This window comes from Anabrus simplex, chromosome 12, assembly GCF_040414725.1.
Source record: "Anabrus simplex isolate iqAnaSimp1 chromosome 12, ASM4041472v1, whole genome shotgun sequence".
Taxonomy (NCBI): domain Eukaryota; kingdom Metazoa; phylum Arthropoda; class Insecta; order Orthoptera; family Tettigoniidae; genus Anabrus; species Anabrus simplex.
In genome coordinates this window covers 13,420,199-13,437,295 of record NC_090276.1, presented here as the reverse complement: position 1 = coordinate 13,437,295, position 17,097 = coordinate 13,420,199, and the positions used below count along the sequence as shown (strand labels likewise).

At 36.3% G+C, this 17,097-nt stretch overlaps 1 protein-coding gene across 2 annotated transcripts in view; it reads left to right on the top strand.

Moving 5' to 3' along the window:
* LOC136884504 (uncharacterized) overlaps positions 1–12,010 on the top strand; it is a 77,265-nt gene extending 65,255 nt beyond the window's left edge. For both annotated transcript variants that reach the window (XM_067156719.2, XM_067156717.2), the window contains one exon: positions 10,235–12,010. In XM_067156719.2, the coding sequence (XP_067012820.2) occupies positions 10,235–11,570 (1,336 nt within the window). In that variant the 3' untranslated portion in view covers positions 11,571–12,010. The remainder of the gene's footprint in view (positions 1–10,234) is intronic.
* Positions 12,011–17,097: the final 5,087 nt, after the last annotated feature.

Genomic DNA, 17,097 nt, shown 5'->3' with positions numbered 1-17,097 from the left:
CATATACGGTCACGTATAGCGTGTTCAAGGAGGTCACGTTACTCACTGCATACGTCATTGAGTTCGGCGGGTTGCATACCTTCCACCTCGCGCGAAGTTCAATAAACATACTTCGGACTTCTCTCGTAGCGGCGTTCCCGGTACAATATTAATAACATAGAAATAGGTGAGGTGGATCACTTTAAATATTTGGGTCTAAATAATAGATAAACATTTAAGCTGGTTAGAGCATGTTGATTATATTGGGAAAAAAATAGCTCCAGTATCTGGGCTATTGAGAAGATAAAGATATATAGTCCGTAGAAAAGTTCTATTCACAGTATATTACTCACTTATTCACAGTCGCTTATAGTACCTCAACGTAATTTGGTCTTGTTGCAGAAAGATAGTCCTTCGTGAACTTATGGTAATACAAAATGGAGCAATCAAAAACATCTATATTCTTCCTTTTCACACACCCACCAGAGTTTTATATTCTAATAGTAAAATTATGCCGTTATATATGTGCATTGCTCTTAGATCATTAATATTAATTAACAAAATTAAACTAAACTGTGTCCTGCCGGATAGTAACTACACTCTAAATTCAGAAATTCATAATTATAACACACAAAAAACAGGTGACATAGCTTTCTTTCAAATACTGTACATTCATATAGTATGGCAACTGTAGTTTTAAGTTCTCAGCCATTCAATCATATAATCATCTTCAAGGAATTAAACTAGGCAAGTTGGCTGTGCGGTTAGGTGCGTGCAGCTGAGAGCTTGTATCCGGGAGATAGTGGGTTCGAATCCCACTGTCGGCAGCCCTGAAGATGGTTTCCCGTGGTTTCCCATTTTCACACCAGGCACTTCCACAGCCACTTCCAACTCCTAGGCCTTTCCTATCCTATCGTCGCCATAAGACCTATATGTATTTTTGCGATGTAAAGCCACTAGCAAAAAAAAAATTTTAATCAGTTTCCAATCTGTCATAATTCAAAATGAGATTAAAGAAAGTGCTATGGAATAAGCACCTAAATAAGTAGACAATATTTTTTTTGAGAAGACTTTGTGTAATTGTAACGTAAAGGAAATATTGGAATATTTAGAGTTAACTTTCATTATAACAAACTTCTTTAATTGCAGCCAATGTAAATGCATTATATTAGTTTTAGACACTAAACAAACTGTATTGTATAATTCCTGTATGTAAGCCTTTGGCTCGGAATTAATTAATAAAGTAAATAATAATAATTTTAAAAACTGTATACATACTTGTACACTATCTGTTCAATCACAAGGAAGTAAAGCAATGGATAAAACAACCGGAAAACCCAAAAAACATGGGAGATATTAGATCGGTACACAGAATATACCAGATATAGTGGACCAAGAAAAGAAGTCTATCTACCAGCCTACAGTGCCGTATTATAAGAACAAATACGAACTGGACGACATAAAAGTGAGGGGTCTCATGATCGGTGCGAGAGGGACAGTCCCTAAGAAGACGATAGAACTGATGAAGACCTTTAACATCAATACCAAGGAGTTCATAGACTGGGGGTGAAAGCGCTCAGGGGTTCTCTTTTGATACTCAGACACCACTTATACTCGCAAGATTGAGACATAATTTAATTATTTTATTTTTGAATGAATTGTTTGTGTATTCTTTGTCTTTGGCAGCCTCCAAGTGGAGGAAGATTTTTAAACTAAAAATAAATAAAAATGGAGGCTCCTAACTTCAAAAAGGTACGTAGCCGATCTGTTGGACGTTGAAACATCTTGACTACAGCACTACAACAGAACGCAGCAGGATTTGCATATAGAGGAGATACGCTTATCATATGCATCAAATGTTGTGAGGTATTTGCTCATCTCTTTTACGCAGGTGAGGAAAGTTTCTCATGCACGCATTTATCTGATGCTCTAAAGGAGGATAGGCATTCACACACCGAAAAGACAAAGTTATACATTGTATGTATTACTTGTCGTAAAGCATTCACAAGATGGTGGTGGCTGTGAATGTTAGAGAAATGTATTGCTCTGCAGAAAATGAGTTTAATTTAATGTACAGTACTTTGAAATCAAACAAGAGAATGAATAGAAACTGGTGTCGTGAAGTGCTTTCGTCCATTAATGTTATAAAGCTGAGGTTGCATGACTTTAAAGAAGAGTTAACTAGACACTGGAGTGTTAAGTATTACACAACCTAGTACGTAACGAGCTACTTATACTAATGCTGTACAGTCTAAAAATGAAGTAACATCAACTAAGCATGTGGTTATAGTATCTCCTAAAGATGAAACTTCAACACAAATCAAATCACTGCAAGTTGGTGTTAAAATAAAAAATATACAAAATAAAGGAATGAAAATGAGTGCAAAACTATGGTCCAGACAAAATCCCATTATTTCATGAAAGACTCCCAGAATAATCATTCACGGAATTGAGGTTAACCTCCCTGAGAATGAAGTGATTGAGTGCATTATGAAACAGAATCCAGTTGTGAAACAAATGTTATCCGAAGGCCAGGATGACATACGACTCTGCTTTAGGAGAAAGTCGTGAGATGGCAGAACGCAATATGTGGTCATTGAAGTTAGTTCTGTCATTTTTAAAACATTTATGAATTGTGACAAACTTTATATTGGGTACACAAGCTGTATGTTCAGTGAATATGTTCCAGTCATCCATTGTTTCATGTGTCGTGGTTTCAGACATTTCTCTACTGAGTGCAGAAAGCAACAGACATGCTCCCATTGCTCAGAAGTTCATAATATCGATAGTCGTCCCAGAATGAAGGTTAAATGTTTAAATTGTATATCTGAAAATGAGAAAATTACTTCAAGAAATCAGCATGGCACACTAAACACCCAGCATCCTGCTACTTCTATAAGAAAATATTAAACATCTTTAAATCGAGAATCAGTTATGGTCATTGTATTAATATATCAACAAAATTTGTGTAAATCACTTGTGCCTATGCAGGAGATTCTCCTTAACATAGAAAGTGACGAAGGAACATTTTAATGCCTATAAGAACCCAATGTGAGGAAAGATATAATGATTGGATTTGGTCAAGAATTTCAGATTCTTGTATTCAGAAATAATCCACCTGAAGAATGGATTCGTGCAGCTATTTTAACAAAAATCGAAAGGTATTTTAATGTTATCACAATACAGCTCTGCTGACAGAGTTGTAATTTGCACAACATTCAATCAGCATGAACTTTATATATGTAATGCTTATCTTGATTCTACAGGGGACAACATCAACATAAATGCTCTTCAGCGGATATATGATGATTTGAAAGAAAACCGATTCTTTTCAGTGGAGACATAAAAGTCAAACATGGATTTTTTTTTTACTAGGGGCTTTACGTCGCACCGACACAGATAGGTCTTATGGCGACTATGGGATAGGAAAGGCCTAGGAGTTGGAAGGAAGCGGCTGTGGCCCTAATTAAGGTACAGCCCCAGCATTTGCCTGGTGTGAAAATGGGAAACCACGGAAAACCATCTTCAGGGCTGCCGATAGTGGGATTCGAACCTACTATCTCCCGGATGCAAGCTCACAGCCGTGCGCCTCTACGCACACGGCCAACTCGCCCAGTCAAACATGGATTATGGGACAGCCCTATCGAAGACTCTCGAGGGAAAACACTTTTACAACTTTTGTAGTGCCAATAACCTAACTATCCTCAATAACGGCGACAAACCAACATACTTCCAAAGTAATTCCCAGAGCTTGTTACTAGTAAGTTTGTGTATCCTTTATTTTTTCCTTTCATTTTAGACTGGAAAGTAAGTGATCTTCCAACACTTTCAGACCCTGCTCTAACCTCTATGCCAACTAGGCCTACTATTAATGCTTCAGATTAACTGACAAGATTATATAGAACAAAAATGGGAAGTGGGACCACTTTCATTTGGCAGCCAGAAGAAATCTTGGGAAAATGGCAAATAAGATTAGAGTCCTGCAAGTCCATGAACAAGTTGGAAGAAATAATAAACTGCTTAAATGAAACCATAATAAAGCTTTCAGAGGTTAACTTACCTATGATCTCTCAAAAGCCATGTAAACAATTCTGTTGGAATGAAGAACTTTCTATGTTTTGAAAGCAAGTACTGGCTTGTCACATAAGGCCAGTCGCTGCCCTCTTTTACGTTAGAAATTTGAAGTATACTTGAAAAATAAGGAAGACTTCAGAAAAGTAATACTAAAACAGAAATCAGTATGTTGGAAGAAATTTTGCTCTGCTTCAATGAAAAACAACCCCTGGGGTGTATTTAGAAATTATCTAGGAAACCAGAAAATTTAAATACCAACCTCACCTCAATCGAAACTGAAAACAGCTACACAAAAAAATTTCTCTGATACTGGCAAAGTTCTGATAACTACATTCTTTTCAGATGGAAAAGGTAACTCGGAACAACAAGCATCAATTAAAAAGTTTTCAGGAATTCCTCCTGATGCGGAAGATGGTGCACCATTTTCCCCACAGGAAGTTGAACGTATCATCCTTTTGCAGAATGACAAAAAAGCTCCTGGCTGGCATGGATTGTCTGCTAATATAATCAAAAACATTCAATACTGCTTTCTGTCCTTATTTGTCATTCTATTAAATAAATGTCTGTCTCTAAACCATTTTCCAACTTCTTGGAAATTGGCAATTGTTAAAATAATCCTGAAGGGAAGTTCTCTAGTTAATTTTACTCACAAATCATTTAGACCAATTTGTCTTCTACCTGTGCTTGGAAAGATCTTAGAGAAATTATTCATTCATCAAGTTATGTATCACATGTATTTCTATGGTTTTCTAAGTTTCAGTCAGTATGGCTTTACCTCTCAGAAATCAACCGAAGATGTTGTTCTTGATGTGGTAGAATGGATCCAAGGCATATTTTCAAGGAAGAAAGTTGCTGTGTTAATTTCTTTGGACAGAAGTGGTGCTTTTGAGAATGCTTGGAGGTCCAAAATTTGTCCCAGTTAAAGGAGAAACGATGCCCAAAAAATCTCTATAAACTAATTCAGTCTTACTTTTGCAAATGAAAAGTGAAGCTTCAGATTGGAACAGCACTCTCCACAAAATACAGTATGTTTCCAAATGCTGTCTGCAAGGATGAACATGTTGACCTGGTTTCTGGAATATCCTTTATGGCAACTTCTTACAACTAATACTTCCAACAGGATGTTGAATCATTGGCTACGCTGATGATGCTATTCTAATTGAAGGTGAAAATGAGATATATGTCACTGTTCGAACAAATTCTGCCTTGTGTAGCATTTTTAATTGGGTTGAAACTAATGAACTGCAATTTAATGCAATGGAGACCAAAGCGATGTTTCTAACAAGGAGAAGAAAACTGAGGAAATGAAGAATAATTATGAATGGACATCAGATAAAAATTGAAGATCAGTTATTTTAGGGCATTACCCTTGACAAACAACTCACATTCAGAACTCACTTCAACAACTTAAAAATTAAAGCCAGTAAATTTTTACAGAGAATAACTGTTACATGCAGACAATCATGGGGACTCAATTCAGAAGTACTTAAAATAATTTATTGCATTGTATTTGTGCCACTGATTCTGTACTGTGCCTCTTCTTTCTGAAACACACTGGGAAAGTAATGAACCTGGAATAAATTATTGCAAATTCAAAGAGGCTTTGCGCTCCGGATCTCCCGAGGTTACCAGACAACTTCTACCAATGCAGCACTTAACTGAACACTTCTTTTTGACTGAATTGGACTAACTGAACTGACATTACTTTAGAAAAATAGGCCACCACCTCAGCCTATCATCAATACTGTTATAGAACAACCATGCCACTTTTTACAGTCTGGTCATCCAAGATTGTTCAAGAAGATTCTCCATAACAAATGCATAGACACTCATGACTGCATCATTTATACTGATGGCTTTCGTACATCAAGCAACGACGATAAGGACCTTGTTAGGTGTGCTTTTGTAGTCGAAGTTTTTACAGCACAGTATAAACTATCCTCCTGCTGTTCGGTCTTTCAGACAGAACTACTAGCTATTAAATGTGCAAAGCTGTGGTGTCGACGACAACAACAAAAGGATCCAAATACTCAGTGACTCACAAGCTGCGTTGAAGTCTATAGACAACATGTGATATGAACCCATTGGCAGTTGCTATAAGAACAATAGCTCATCAAAACCACCATATCTGCATTTCCTGGACTCGTGGACATTCTGGATCCATCGGAAATGTGAGAGCTGATCAACTAGAAAACGCTGCTGCTTAATCAAGTCTGGAAGTCGTATATAACAGTTCTCCCTTATGCTATGCAAGAAGACAAATCAAAGAACATACCTTGAATCCATGGAACCTCCTTTGGACTTCTGCTTCAAATGGATCCGTTACTAGAAGAATATATATTCCCCACAGTTTACAACTAACTTCTGTGCAAACTTTTGTTGCCAAATTTTGAGTTAACACAATTTATGTCAGGCCATAGAAATTTCAAATCATATTTTGAACATTTTAAAATTATTTTGATAGGTGACTATTCTTGCTTTTGTGGGTGTCCTCAAACATTCGATAATTTAATATTTGATTGTCAACCACTATACCATATTTTCATACAGAAATGCTGTTACAAACATCCTAATTTTCATTCATTGCATCTTTCGTAAACTTGTTATGTAAATCACCATCATTTTGTTTAACTTACATGTTTCAACTGTAACCTTAAAATACTTTGTAAAATAGAGTTCATTTCCATTGGATATTCATAATAATGTTAATATTAAAGGAGAACCTCCGTATTTAATAACAGCAATATTTATCAGGTCACTAATGTTTAAAAAAAAATATATATATAAATAGCATATAGGACCAATCATCTAATACAAAACTATTCTTTAAACCCATGCCATTAATAACAATAATAAACACACTAAATCTGGAATATATAAATTGGCATGTCAGGAATGTGAATCCATGTACATTGGAGACAAACAGGTAAAAAATTTATATCAAGAGATACAGAAAATCATAATGCCATTATGTATTATCATTTCTCTGCCATGAGTAACCATCATAAGGATTCCGATCATAAATACAGCTCAATATATCAAGACTTAAAAATCCTATATAATAAACAAAAGGGCCCTTTACTCAACATTTTAGAGAGCATCTATATTATAATTGATCAGTAGAGGAATGCCTCATATAATTTAAATGAAATAAATGAAAAGAGAAATATACTAATGGAAACTTTCACGCTAGCCATTTGTGAACGGTGCTACAACAAAGATATGTTCTGCGCACAACATACAAGAAACACACCCTCCCCTATGCTCAAGCAACTCACTCCACCCCTTCCCGAAAGATCTCCCTTCCCCTGTAACAGCAGTAGCTATATTACACCGATAGGAGCATGGTAATTGAGAAGCAGACACCAAAAACAACTGATCCAGGACAGTTAAGTGGGCAAAAATGTAACTTAATACAATCTGTATTGCTTAAACCTTAGCTTTCATTTCTGACATGTGTAATTTCTTTTTTTATTTCTGTTACAAATTATACCTATTTGACAGTTGCACTCACTAGAAGGATTACAAAATAAAATTGCCCTATACATACTCCAATATATATGTAAAGCCAAGATTTACCAGAAAAGGCTATGCCTTACAGTGTTATGTATTATTAACACTATTATATTTTCTTAAGGGACTGTAAATATCCCAAGTACACTTTACAGTGTATACATACATTTTAATCGAATAATGTTTTTATTTAATATAGGTTACTGAAGATTACTCATAAGTAGGCGAAACATGTCTGAATAAACTTATTACTTCATCTTAAAAGATGAGATAATGTATTGGACAGGAGGGTAAATAAATATATATATTATTGTAAGATGTACAAAAGCTGTTTCTTTATTAGCAGTAACTGATAATTACAAGCAATATATAACAGATGTAGAAACGATTTGCCAGTGATATGGAAGGTGTAATATCCCTGTCACAGTATATGTTCTCTGGGTGGTGGAATCGAGCGGTCTGTTGCCTGTAGGTTTTTGGGAACAGTTCTTCGGAAGCATATGTCGCAAAGCGGTTCCTTCATCTTCGGTCTCAAATTAAAATCACAGCGGCTTAAGACCAGAGAGTAGGGGGGGATGATAGAGTATTTCCAAGCCGCATCGTGCGTATGAAGCTGCCACCAGTTGCGCAACATGCATCTGAGCGTTGTCCAGCAAAATGATGGGAGCATCTACGGAAAGAGTCGTTGCATCTTGCAATGACGCTCGCAGGTGATGTTCCAAAAGTGAACCGTAAAACTGCATATTCACTGTCATTGGGGTACGGTGCACGTTAAGGTAACGCCGAGGCTTGTCGGCCACATGCTGTTTATCCGACGTTGAAGGTTTTGCTCCACTGTAAAGTGCCACCAAATCCCTGTATGCCTCATGAAGACCTTCATTACACCCTTGTGATGTATGGCCTTGACCACTTCCAATTTTAATCTGGAAGTGCTGTTCCTGTTTGGAGAACATCTTCGATACCAATCAATCAATACCACATTGCATGTAATAAACTCCATATTAAATTCTGTATTGCTATTGACTGACAACTTTATAAGAGATGTATTTGTTCCACCCTTCAATACAAATTGTGATAGACATTAAATCACCAAAGATAAGAAGTTGTGTTAAAATGTAGGACATGTTTTGTCCCTCTTTTGGGTTATCTCCATGTTGATATACTTCAATAATAAAAATATATACATATGAATTTTAAAAAGTGTACTGTGTACCATTGACGTTGAAAATTTGACAAAAAATTCATCAGTTGTCTTGGGTGCACTAAATAAATATCCATGAACAAAGATGTCACTGTAAAATACAACACTGTCACAAGACACTCAAAAAAATAATCAGAAATGCATTAATGGCGTAAATGCTCAACTGATATCTTGAGGAAATACACACATGTATTTCCACAAGATAACAGTTGAACATTGAGGCATTTTGCATTATTTTTTGTGCCTTGTGACAGTGTTCTATTTCACAATGACACTTTCATTCACATGCATTTATTTAGTGCACCTTAGAGACAATGGATGGATTTTTAACAAATTTTTCCATTTCACTTTTAATGCAAAAAGTGCACTTTTTAATTTATGTGTGTACATTTTTTATTTTTGAAGTATATGGAGCTGAAGTTGTCCCAAAAAAGGGAAAAAACCATATCCTACATTTTAACATGACTTGTTATCCTTGGTGATTTATTGTTTATCATGATTTGTATGTAAGTTGAACTAATACATCTATCTATATAAAACAGAATGTCTGTTTGTCATCTGTTCCTTATAGAAATCCATACCGTTCCACCAATCTCAAAGTTTTATACCTACCTTTTAGGACCCTGTGGGTAACACCATCTAGAAGAAATTTTATCAGCCCTCTTTATTACCCAGATTTAGGCCTTTTCGCATATTTACATAGCCCAGTATAGGTGAAATATCACATTTGTTGTAGAAGGACGAGATAAAGCTCATCTTAAGCCTCACGATGTGAAGAACAAAATTTGATGAGGCCCTAAGAGCCCCAAAAACCATGTTTGAAGGGCCAAGAACTAACCGTTATGGAGACATTGGCATCACACCACCCTGCTCTAGGAATGGCATGAAGAAATAACCGACCATAAGCATGGCAACGTCAGCTCAAATATTTTACAGTAGAATGTAGGCCTGGTTATCAAAGTAGTCATGTGCGTAAATGTGGGCTAGGCGAAGGAGAGATTCTGCTACACACATAACTCTGGAAACAAATAGCAATGTAGGTGTAAGCCACCCCTACAGGTGGAGGTGGAGTGGATTTGACACATAAAAATAATCAAAAAGTGTCAAATCCATAGATTTCGGAGTTGGTGAACAGTGACACTCCACATGACATTCAGTTCCAAGTTCACCCCAATCAGCATGGTGGGGTGAGAACATGTGAAAAAGTTACTGATGTAAAAGTAATAGAAAATGACCAGTGTTAAAGTAGAATCCATAGTTTACGGGGTTGCCGAGATTTAAGGTGGCACTCCAGATGTAGTTTAAGTCGAAGTTCAGCTGTATTGGGAATTCCTGTCAATACAAAATTATTTTCTAGACTTTGAAGCCTTATCTAGAATGGTATTTAACCAGTAGAATTTATTCTTTATATGTCAACTATGAAAGCACTTGGCAACATATTCACAGTGGTGGTTCCTTCTTTTTCAGCCAGCAGGCACAAATAATTCCAGTGTCAAATTCCGTGTGCCTACCTAGAGAACCTGAATCTCCAGATGAGCCTCCTGTTGGTGAAGTAGACCTGCGAGGAGTTTTGAACCCTGGTACCTTTCTTTCCCTCTGTGTTGATACAGAACAAAAGTTTAGGTGCTCCATCTGTAACAAGGAATTTGGACGGAAGAGAGCGCTGAGAAGGCACCAATCCACTCACTCAGGAGTAAGACGATTTACTTGTCAGATTTGTTCGAAGCAATTCACAGAGAGAAGTAGCTTAAAGTCGCACCTTGTTATACATACAGGCGAGAAGAAATTCGAATGTTACATCTGTGGGAAGAAATTTGTGCGGCGTAGTACTCTCGATACCCACTTAGTTGTACATACAGGTGAAAAGAATTATACGTGCCCGGTGTGCTCCAATAAATTTTCCAGGCAAGGAGATTACAAACGTCATCTACGAACCCACACTGTAACAGAGAAAAAATTTGAATGTCCTATTTGTCATAAGTTTTTCACTCAGAACTTCAATCTCAAAACTCACATACTGGCTCATTCCGGGGAGAAAAATTATGAATGTCCAACGTGTTCTAAGACATTTTTCAGAGCAGGTGATTTGAAGCGCCATCTCATGGTTCATACCGGAGAGAGAAATTTCGAGTGTCATATATGTCACAGGAAATTTGCTCAACGCTGCAATCTGAATGCACATTACCTTACTCACGAGAAGAAATCTGGTAAAGGTATTAATTCCCGTCCTGACTGGCTAACAAATGTGGATGATGACTTTGTTGGTCCACCAATCATCGCTCGTGCAACAGAAGAAATTGTGATAGGTCAACCAGGATTTTTTGATGAGAACGTTCTTGGTCCTCACAAGCCAAATGTGGAGAAGCATATTATGCCATTATGTGTCAATGGCGAGCACTATGCTGGCCAGAGCACTGATTATGATTCAGACTCTCGCCCAGATATTCTAGTGGTTCCAGATGTTGTTAGTGAACTAGAACAGAAGAATTCTGAACCACACGTGTATGGTGAACATCATATTCGTGTGAATATGGAATACAGTTCCGATTCTCATGCAAGTTCTATGATAGCGTTAGAATCTGCATGCGAGCAGGAGCAGAAACCATTAGCAGCAGACACAGTTAGTGATGAGAGTGTTGCTGATTGTTCAGATGTAGAGGAGAAGTTTAGGGTAGAATCTATATATTTAGAAGAAAGTGCACGTGGTGGAGATCCCCTTTCTGACGTCGAGCACAAGCATACACAAGACGATTCCAGAGTCCTTACTAGAGAAGATGGTATCAATGTATGGAGCACCCATTAGCTTCAATATATTTTGGTAGCTTCTGAGATTCATTAAATCCAATCGACTTGGTTTTGTTGTGGATTCTATTCCGAATTCACCTGTCTCAGTTCAACCACAACATTATGTTAGATAAGTAAATCTGCATTCTGTCTGAACCTGTAAATCCATTATGAAAAATCATAAAGCAGTATTTCAAGACTGCGTGACAGCCATCAACCAAAATAGAGAAACGTTCATTTGAAATATTAATACTCTCCTTCCAAAGATTTAACATGTCCAAAATAATTTTAACTGACAGAAGAACTATTTTGGCTGGACTAAACCAAATTGCCTTGAAACGTAGTAGGATCAAGGTGCCATAATGGTAATAGTCATTCTCCTGCAACATTATGTTCCAATACTCAAATATAGTGATCAGTTGGATGATCATTTAAGACACATAACTTAACATCACTGCATGCCTGCCCTTACATAGGCTTCTATTGCATTACAAAAAGAGAGGCTCTGATCAGAAATATGACATTATCACATTTCAAATAATAAACCTCATAATTTTTCTGTATTAACTTAAAATACTCATAAGATAAAATTTTTTATTGTTCCACCTTTCAGTACACTTTTAAAAGCATCATTCCATTATTGATATATAATGGAAAGGCATTTATTTCACCAGACCATTTTTTGGTCCTTTTGAACCATCATCATTTGGCTGATAAATTAACAAAAGACAGTCTAAAAAGTTACTAGGAAAATCTTATATAAGTGGGTGATGTGTTGTGAAAAATAGAGTACATTAAAATGCAACATGATGATTTAAAAATAGACTTGTTGTGATTGTTATTTTTAATACATACTGTTGTTATGTGAGGAAATTGGAGTTGTCTTGTTGCAGTCATATTATTTTAGAGAGAGATTGTTGGTTCCCTGTTCTTAAAGTGGACCAGCATGCAGTTTATGCTGTGAGAATTCCTTGTGTTATTACTGGTATTTAACATAGGACAGACTTTATATGGAATGCCAAATACGGTATAATCATGATCAATCAATACTGATCAATCAATCAATACTGATCTGCATTTAGGGCAGTCGCCCAGGTGGCAGATTCCCTATCTGTTGCTTTCCTAGCCTTTTCCGAAATGATTTCAAAGAAATTGGAAATTTATTGAACATCTCCCTTGGTAAGTTATTCCAATCCCTAACTCCCCTTCCTATAAATGAATATTTGCCCCAGTTTGTCCTCTTGAATTCCAACTTTATCTTCATATTGTGATCTTTCCTACTTTTATAGACGCCATTCAAACCTATTCATCTACTAATGTCATTCCACGCCATCTCTCCGCTGACAGCTCGGAACATACCACTTAGTCGAGCAGCTCTTCTTCTTTCTCTCAATTCTTCCCAACCCAAACATTGCAACATTTTTGTAACGCTACTCTTTTGTCGGAAATCACCCAGAACAAATCGAGTTTGAATCGTTGTATTTGTATTCTGTACGAGTTCCCACGTTTTTCTGTCCCTCTGAGCGGGCTCTGTCCTTTGTGCAGTGTATCATTTTTCTTCTAATTTTTTAGAATGTTCTTGTCAATTTAACTATCAGCCAGCTATTGATGGTTCAAGAGAACCAAAACATGTTCTGGTGAAATAAATGTATTTCCATTATGTATCAGTAATGGAATTTTTTTTTTAAAGTGTATTGAAAGGTGGAACAATATAAATTTTCCCTTATGAGTAGATGGCAGTTTCCTCATTTGTGCTAAGAAAAGGTTTTTTTGTGTTAATAGCATGAACATTTATATGGAATGATTCAAAACAATACAGGCAATGCTTACTGTTTAACATTCAAATGTTTCCTTAAAAGAAGTTACTTTAAATGGTCCATCTTTTAAATAAATCTGCATTATCCACTTATTTATAAATGGAAGTTATTGTCATTTTATATGTAGTACATGTGACCCACTTTATATCATCATCAACTACTGATTGTTGTTGTCAACAGCTTAAAAATTTAAAACAACATGCATTGTCTTTCTTTTGTCTAAAATGTTTCTTCTTAATTGGAAGCCATATCTGTTCCCACTGGCAGTGCTACCAACCCCAGCAATTTTCTGACTGTGCTTCAAGCTGACTTCCGAACATACAGCGAGTTGTATTAAACATGAAGACTACAGATTGGAGGACTAGGCTATCTGGAGTTCCCCAAGGGTCCATTCTTGGACCTCTTTTATTCTTAATCTATATTAATGACATTTCTTCTCACCTGAATGACTACAACTATCATCTTTATGCTGATGATCTTCAGATATACTCACACTTTAAAGTCCCCAACATTGACAAAGCAATCCACCCTATGAACTCGAATTTAAATTCAATTAGCTCGTATGCTAAAGAAAACTGCCTATTAATTAACCCGAAGAAAATGCAATCATAATAGGACAATCTAGGCTTTTAAACACGCCAAACATCACACAATAGTCTAATCTTATGCTCTGTGGTGAAGCTATACCTTTTCAGAAGTCTGTAAAAAACCTAGGTGTTGTCATGAATGACACATTAAACTGGAATGACCATATAACAAATGTCTGCAGAAAGGTTTATGCATCTCTTCACGTGCTAAAAATGAAACAATCCATTCTTCCACACAGCATGAAAATAAAACTTATTCAAACCCTCATTTTTCCAATAATTTATTACTGTGGTGTATTAACCGATGCAACTGCAGAACAAACTATGAAACTTCAAAACTCTTGCATACGATTTATATTTTCTTTGAACTTTAGGACACACATTTCCCCTTATTATGAGAAGCTATGCTGGCTGAAAATCGATTGACTAAGAAATTTGCATACTGCGACACTAATTTTTCGACTTCTGAACGAATCTACACCTGAATATTTATCCTCACATTTTAACTTCCTCTCATCTATCCATGGACATAGTACCAGATTGACTTCTACCCTTATGATACCGGTTAATCACTCAACTGTATACAGCCACTCATTCCTAGTGTCTGGGGCAAGGCTATGGAACACACTCCCTGTTAGTATATGTAATAGCACTTCAATAGTCTCATTTAAACGGTCTTCTTGAGATTTCCTCTTAAATACGTAATCAGCTTGTATGAATGTTAGTGTGTATGAGTGCAAGTATGATTTACAGCTATTGTTAGGTGATGCAGATAGGCTAGATAATATTAATCATTAAAAATAACTATAATCTGTTATAATATTACTCCATTAATTTAGGTAGTTCCTAGAGTCTGTTAATGTTATTTTTCCAAGTTATGCGACTATGTACTGCATGTTGTGTCTAAGTGTAAGAGAGGGCCATGGGCCCTAACTTCGCCACATACAAAGGCATAAAATAAATAAATAAAAACAGTAGCATGTGGTCAAATGGACTGGGGAACATCCTTTAAACAATGTTGTAATTGGACCTTATTTAATAAAAGAGTACTTCTTTTCTAAAATCAGAAATGTTGGAACTCGTATTAGGCAGTAGCAAAATGAATGTTAATTGCTTCTGTGATAAGATAAAGATGTCTAAAAAAACAAAAGCAAATTGAGTATGTTGAAGAAATTGAAGCACAAAAAAAAAAGGAAATAAGTTATGTGTTCAGTTTTCAAATTTCTGCTTTGAAGTACCTTTAAAACAAATAAGTACACTGTTATTAAGAAGGTCCTATTACAGCAATGTTTAGGAGGTATTCACCCAGCCTGTTTGTCCATATTTAAAACAGCAGTTGTATTTATTTACAACATTTAAGACTACTTCCAGATCTACACCGCTTGCTGCTGTTTTTTTGCAATTAATAAGAAATATTTTAGATGAAGGAAAGATACTGCATGTTGTTGTAAGTTTTTAAGTGTGTTTATTATTTTTCTCATCTCATTTTATCATGTCTAATGTGACCATCTGTTTATAGGATTTTATTTTTAAGATGTCTACTACAATGTACAGTAGCTAAGTCTGATCCAAAGTGGGTCGAAACATGTACTACATATAAAATATTACTATATTTTCCATTTATAATTAAGTGGATAGTGTAGATGTATTGAAAAGGTGGACCAATGAAAATAATTTCTTTTAAAGAAAGATTTTAATGTAAAAAAAAAATTTCAATATGGAACTGATTATGAAATTCGTCACTTGTAGTAACGCATAGTGTGTTGTGTGACATGGTAAACTAATTACAGAGTTTTTGTTGGTGATTGGCATTCAAGGTCAAAAATGTTTCTTTTGTTTTGGGGGGACCTACTCTCAAGGGTATGGTTGTACGAGGCTCCTATTTCGTCACAGGAGAACCTTATCCTACGAATTCACACAGTAACAGAAATACTGAGTGCACAGACACATGTCTTTGACCACGTGCCTCAATCTCTTCACAACTGAAGTACATTGACAATTTGATCCCTGTTCGTACAGGATGTTGTTAGTTTGATGCAGTGTTCTTAACAACTTATCCCCAATGCATTTTTGTCTTGAGCAAATTGTTTCATTTTTTGATACTTCATGCAGTAAACATCTTTGGAATTTGTAGGATGTGATATTTGTCTCTTCTTTTATATACAACACTAATTAGAGAGAAAATGGAAGGGATCCAACACTTTGAAAAATGAAGGTATCATCCAAAGAAAGAGAAGAGCCACAAAGGGCATGAAAATGAGACTCCCTAGGCCTCGAGTTGGGGTTGGAACTGAACAAGAGTTGACAAAGGAAAATCAGATAGGATAGGTGAAAGTGAGGAGCCTGGCACAAGTAAGTGGAAGCAATGCCGGGACTCAGTTACAGGCCACGTGATCACTAAACCATGCTCCCAAGTTCAGAGCCCCTGAAGCCTGTTTAAGTGCCATTAGATCTAGTACAGTACAAGAATGTTGGACATACTGTCTCTGAGTCAGACGAACCAACCCTGAGCTAGCTTGGGAGTGCCCCTTTTATGGGTGCATGTACAGCCAGGAAAGGAGGAGGATCTTCACCCTTACACTGACTTTTTGTCGCAGTTGATTCAGTGCTGCTTGTATGAATGCATTGAATATTTCTGGAGACATCTAACACCTTTCCTGATCTTTACCTCTCATGTTCCAATGACTTTTAATAATGGCCTGCTGGTTCTTACACAATTTATGTATCAGAACTCTTTGTCTGGCACTAATTCTGATCTTTAATCAGGATACAGAACAGTTTACCCCAGCGAACATTTTAAAATTTCTTTTCTAAGTCAACAAAGCACCTAAATAGTGCCGTGTGGACATGGGTCATGAATGAAATATGATCAACTTGCCATCCCTTACAATATATTGAGGGTATGTACTACGGCAGCCAGATAAATATGAGGTTTAAATTTATGCGGCAAATTGCACATTTGTCCAGAAATTAGATTGAAAACGTGTACTACGAATTTTGTTTATATGCAGTCTGGAGGAATATTCTCTGGTTTAGCTGCAGCGCAACCACTTATCTGGCACTCTGTTCCTATCTGGAACATAGCTGTAAGAATCAGAATGGCTGAATATTGTGATGAATGTACACCTGCATGATGCTGTTT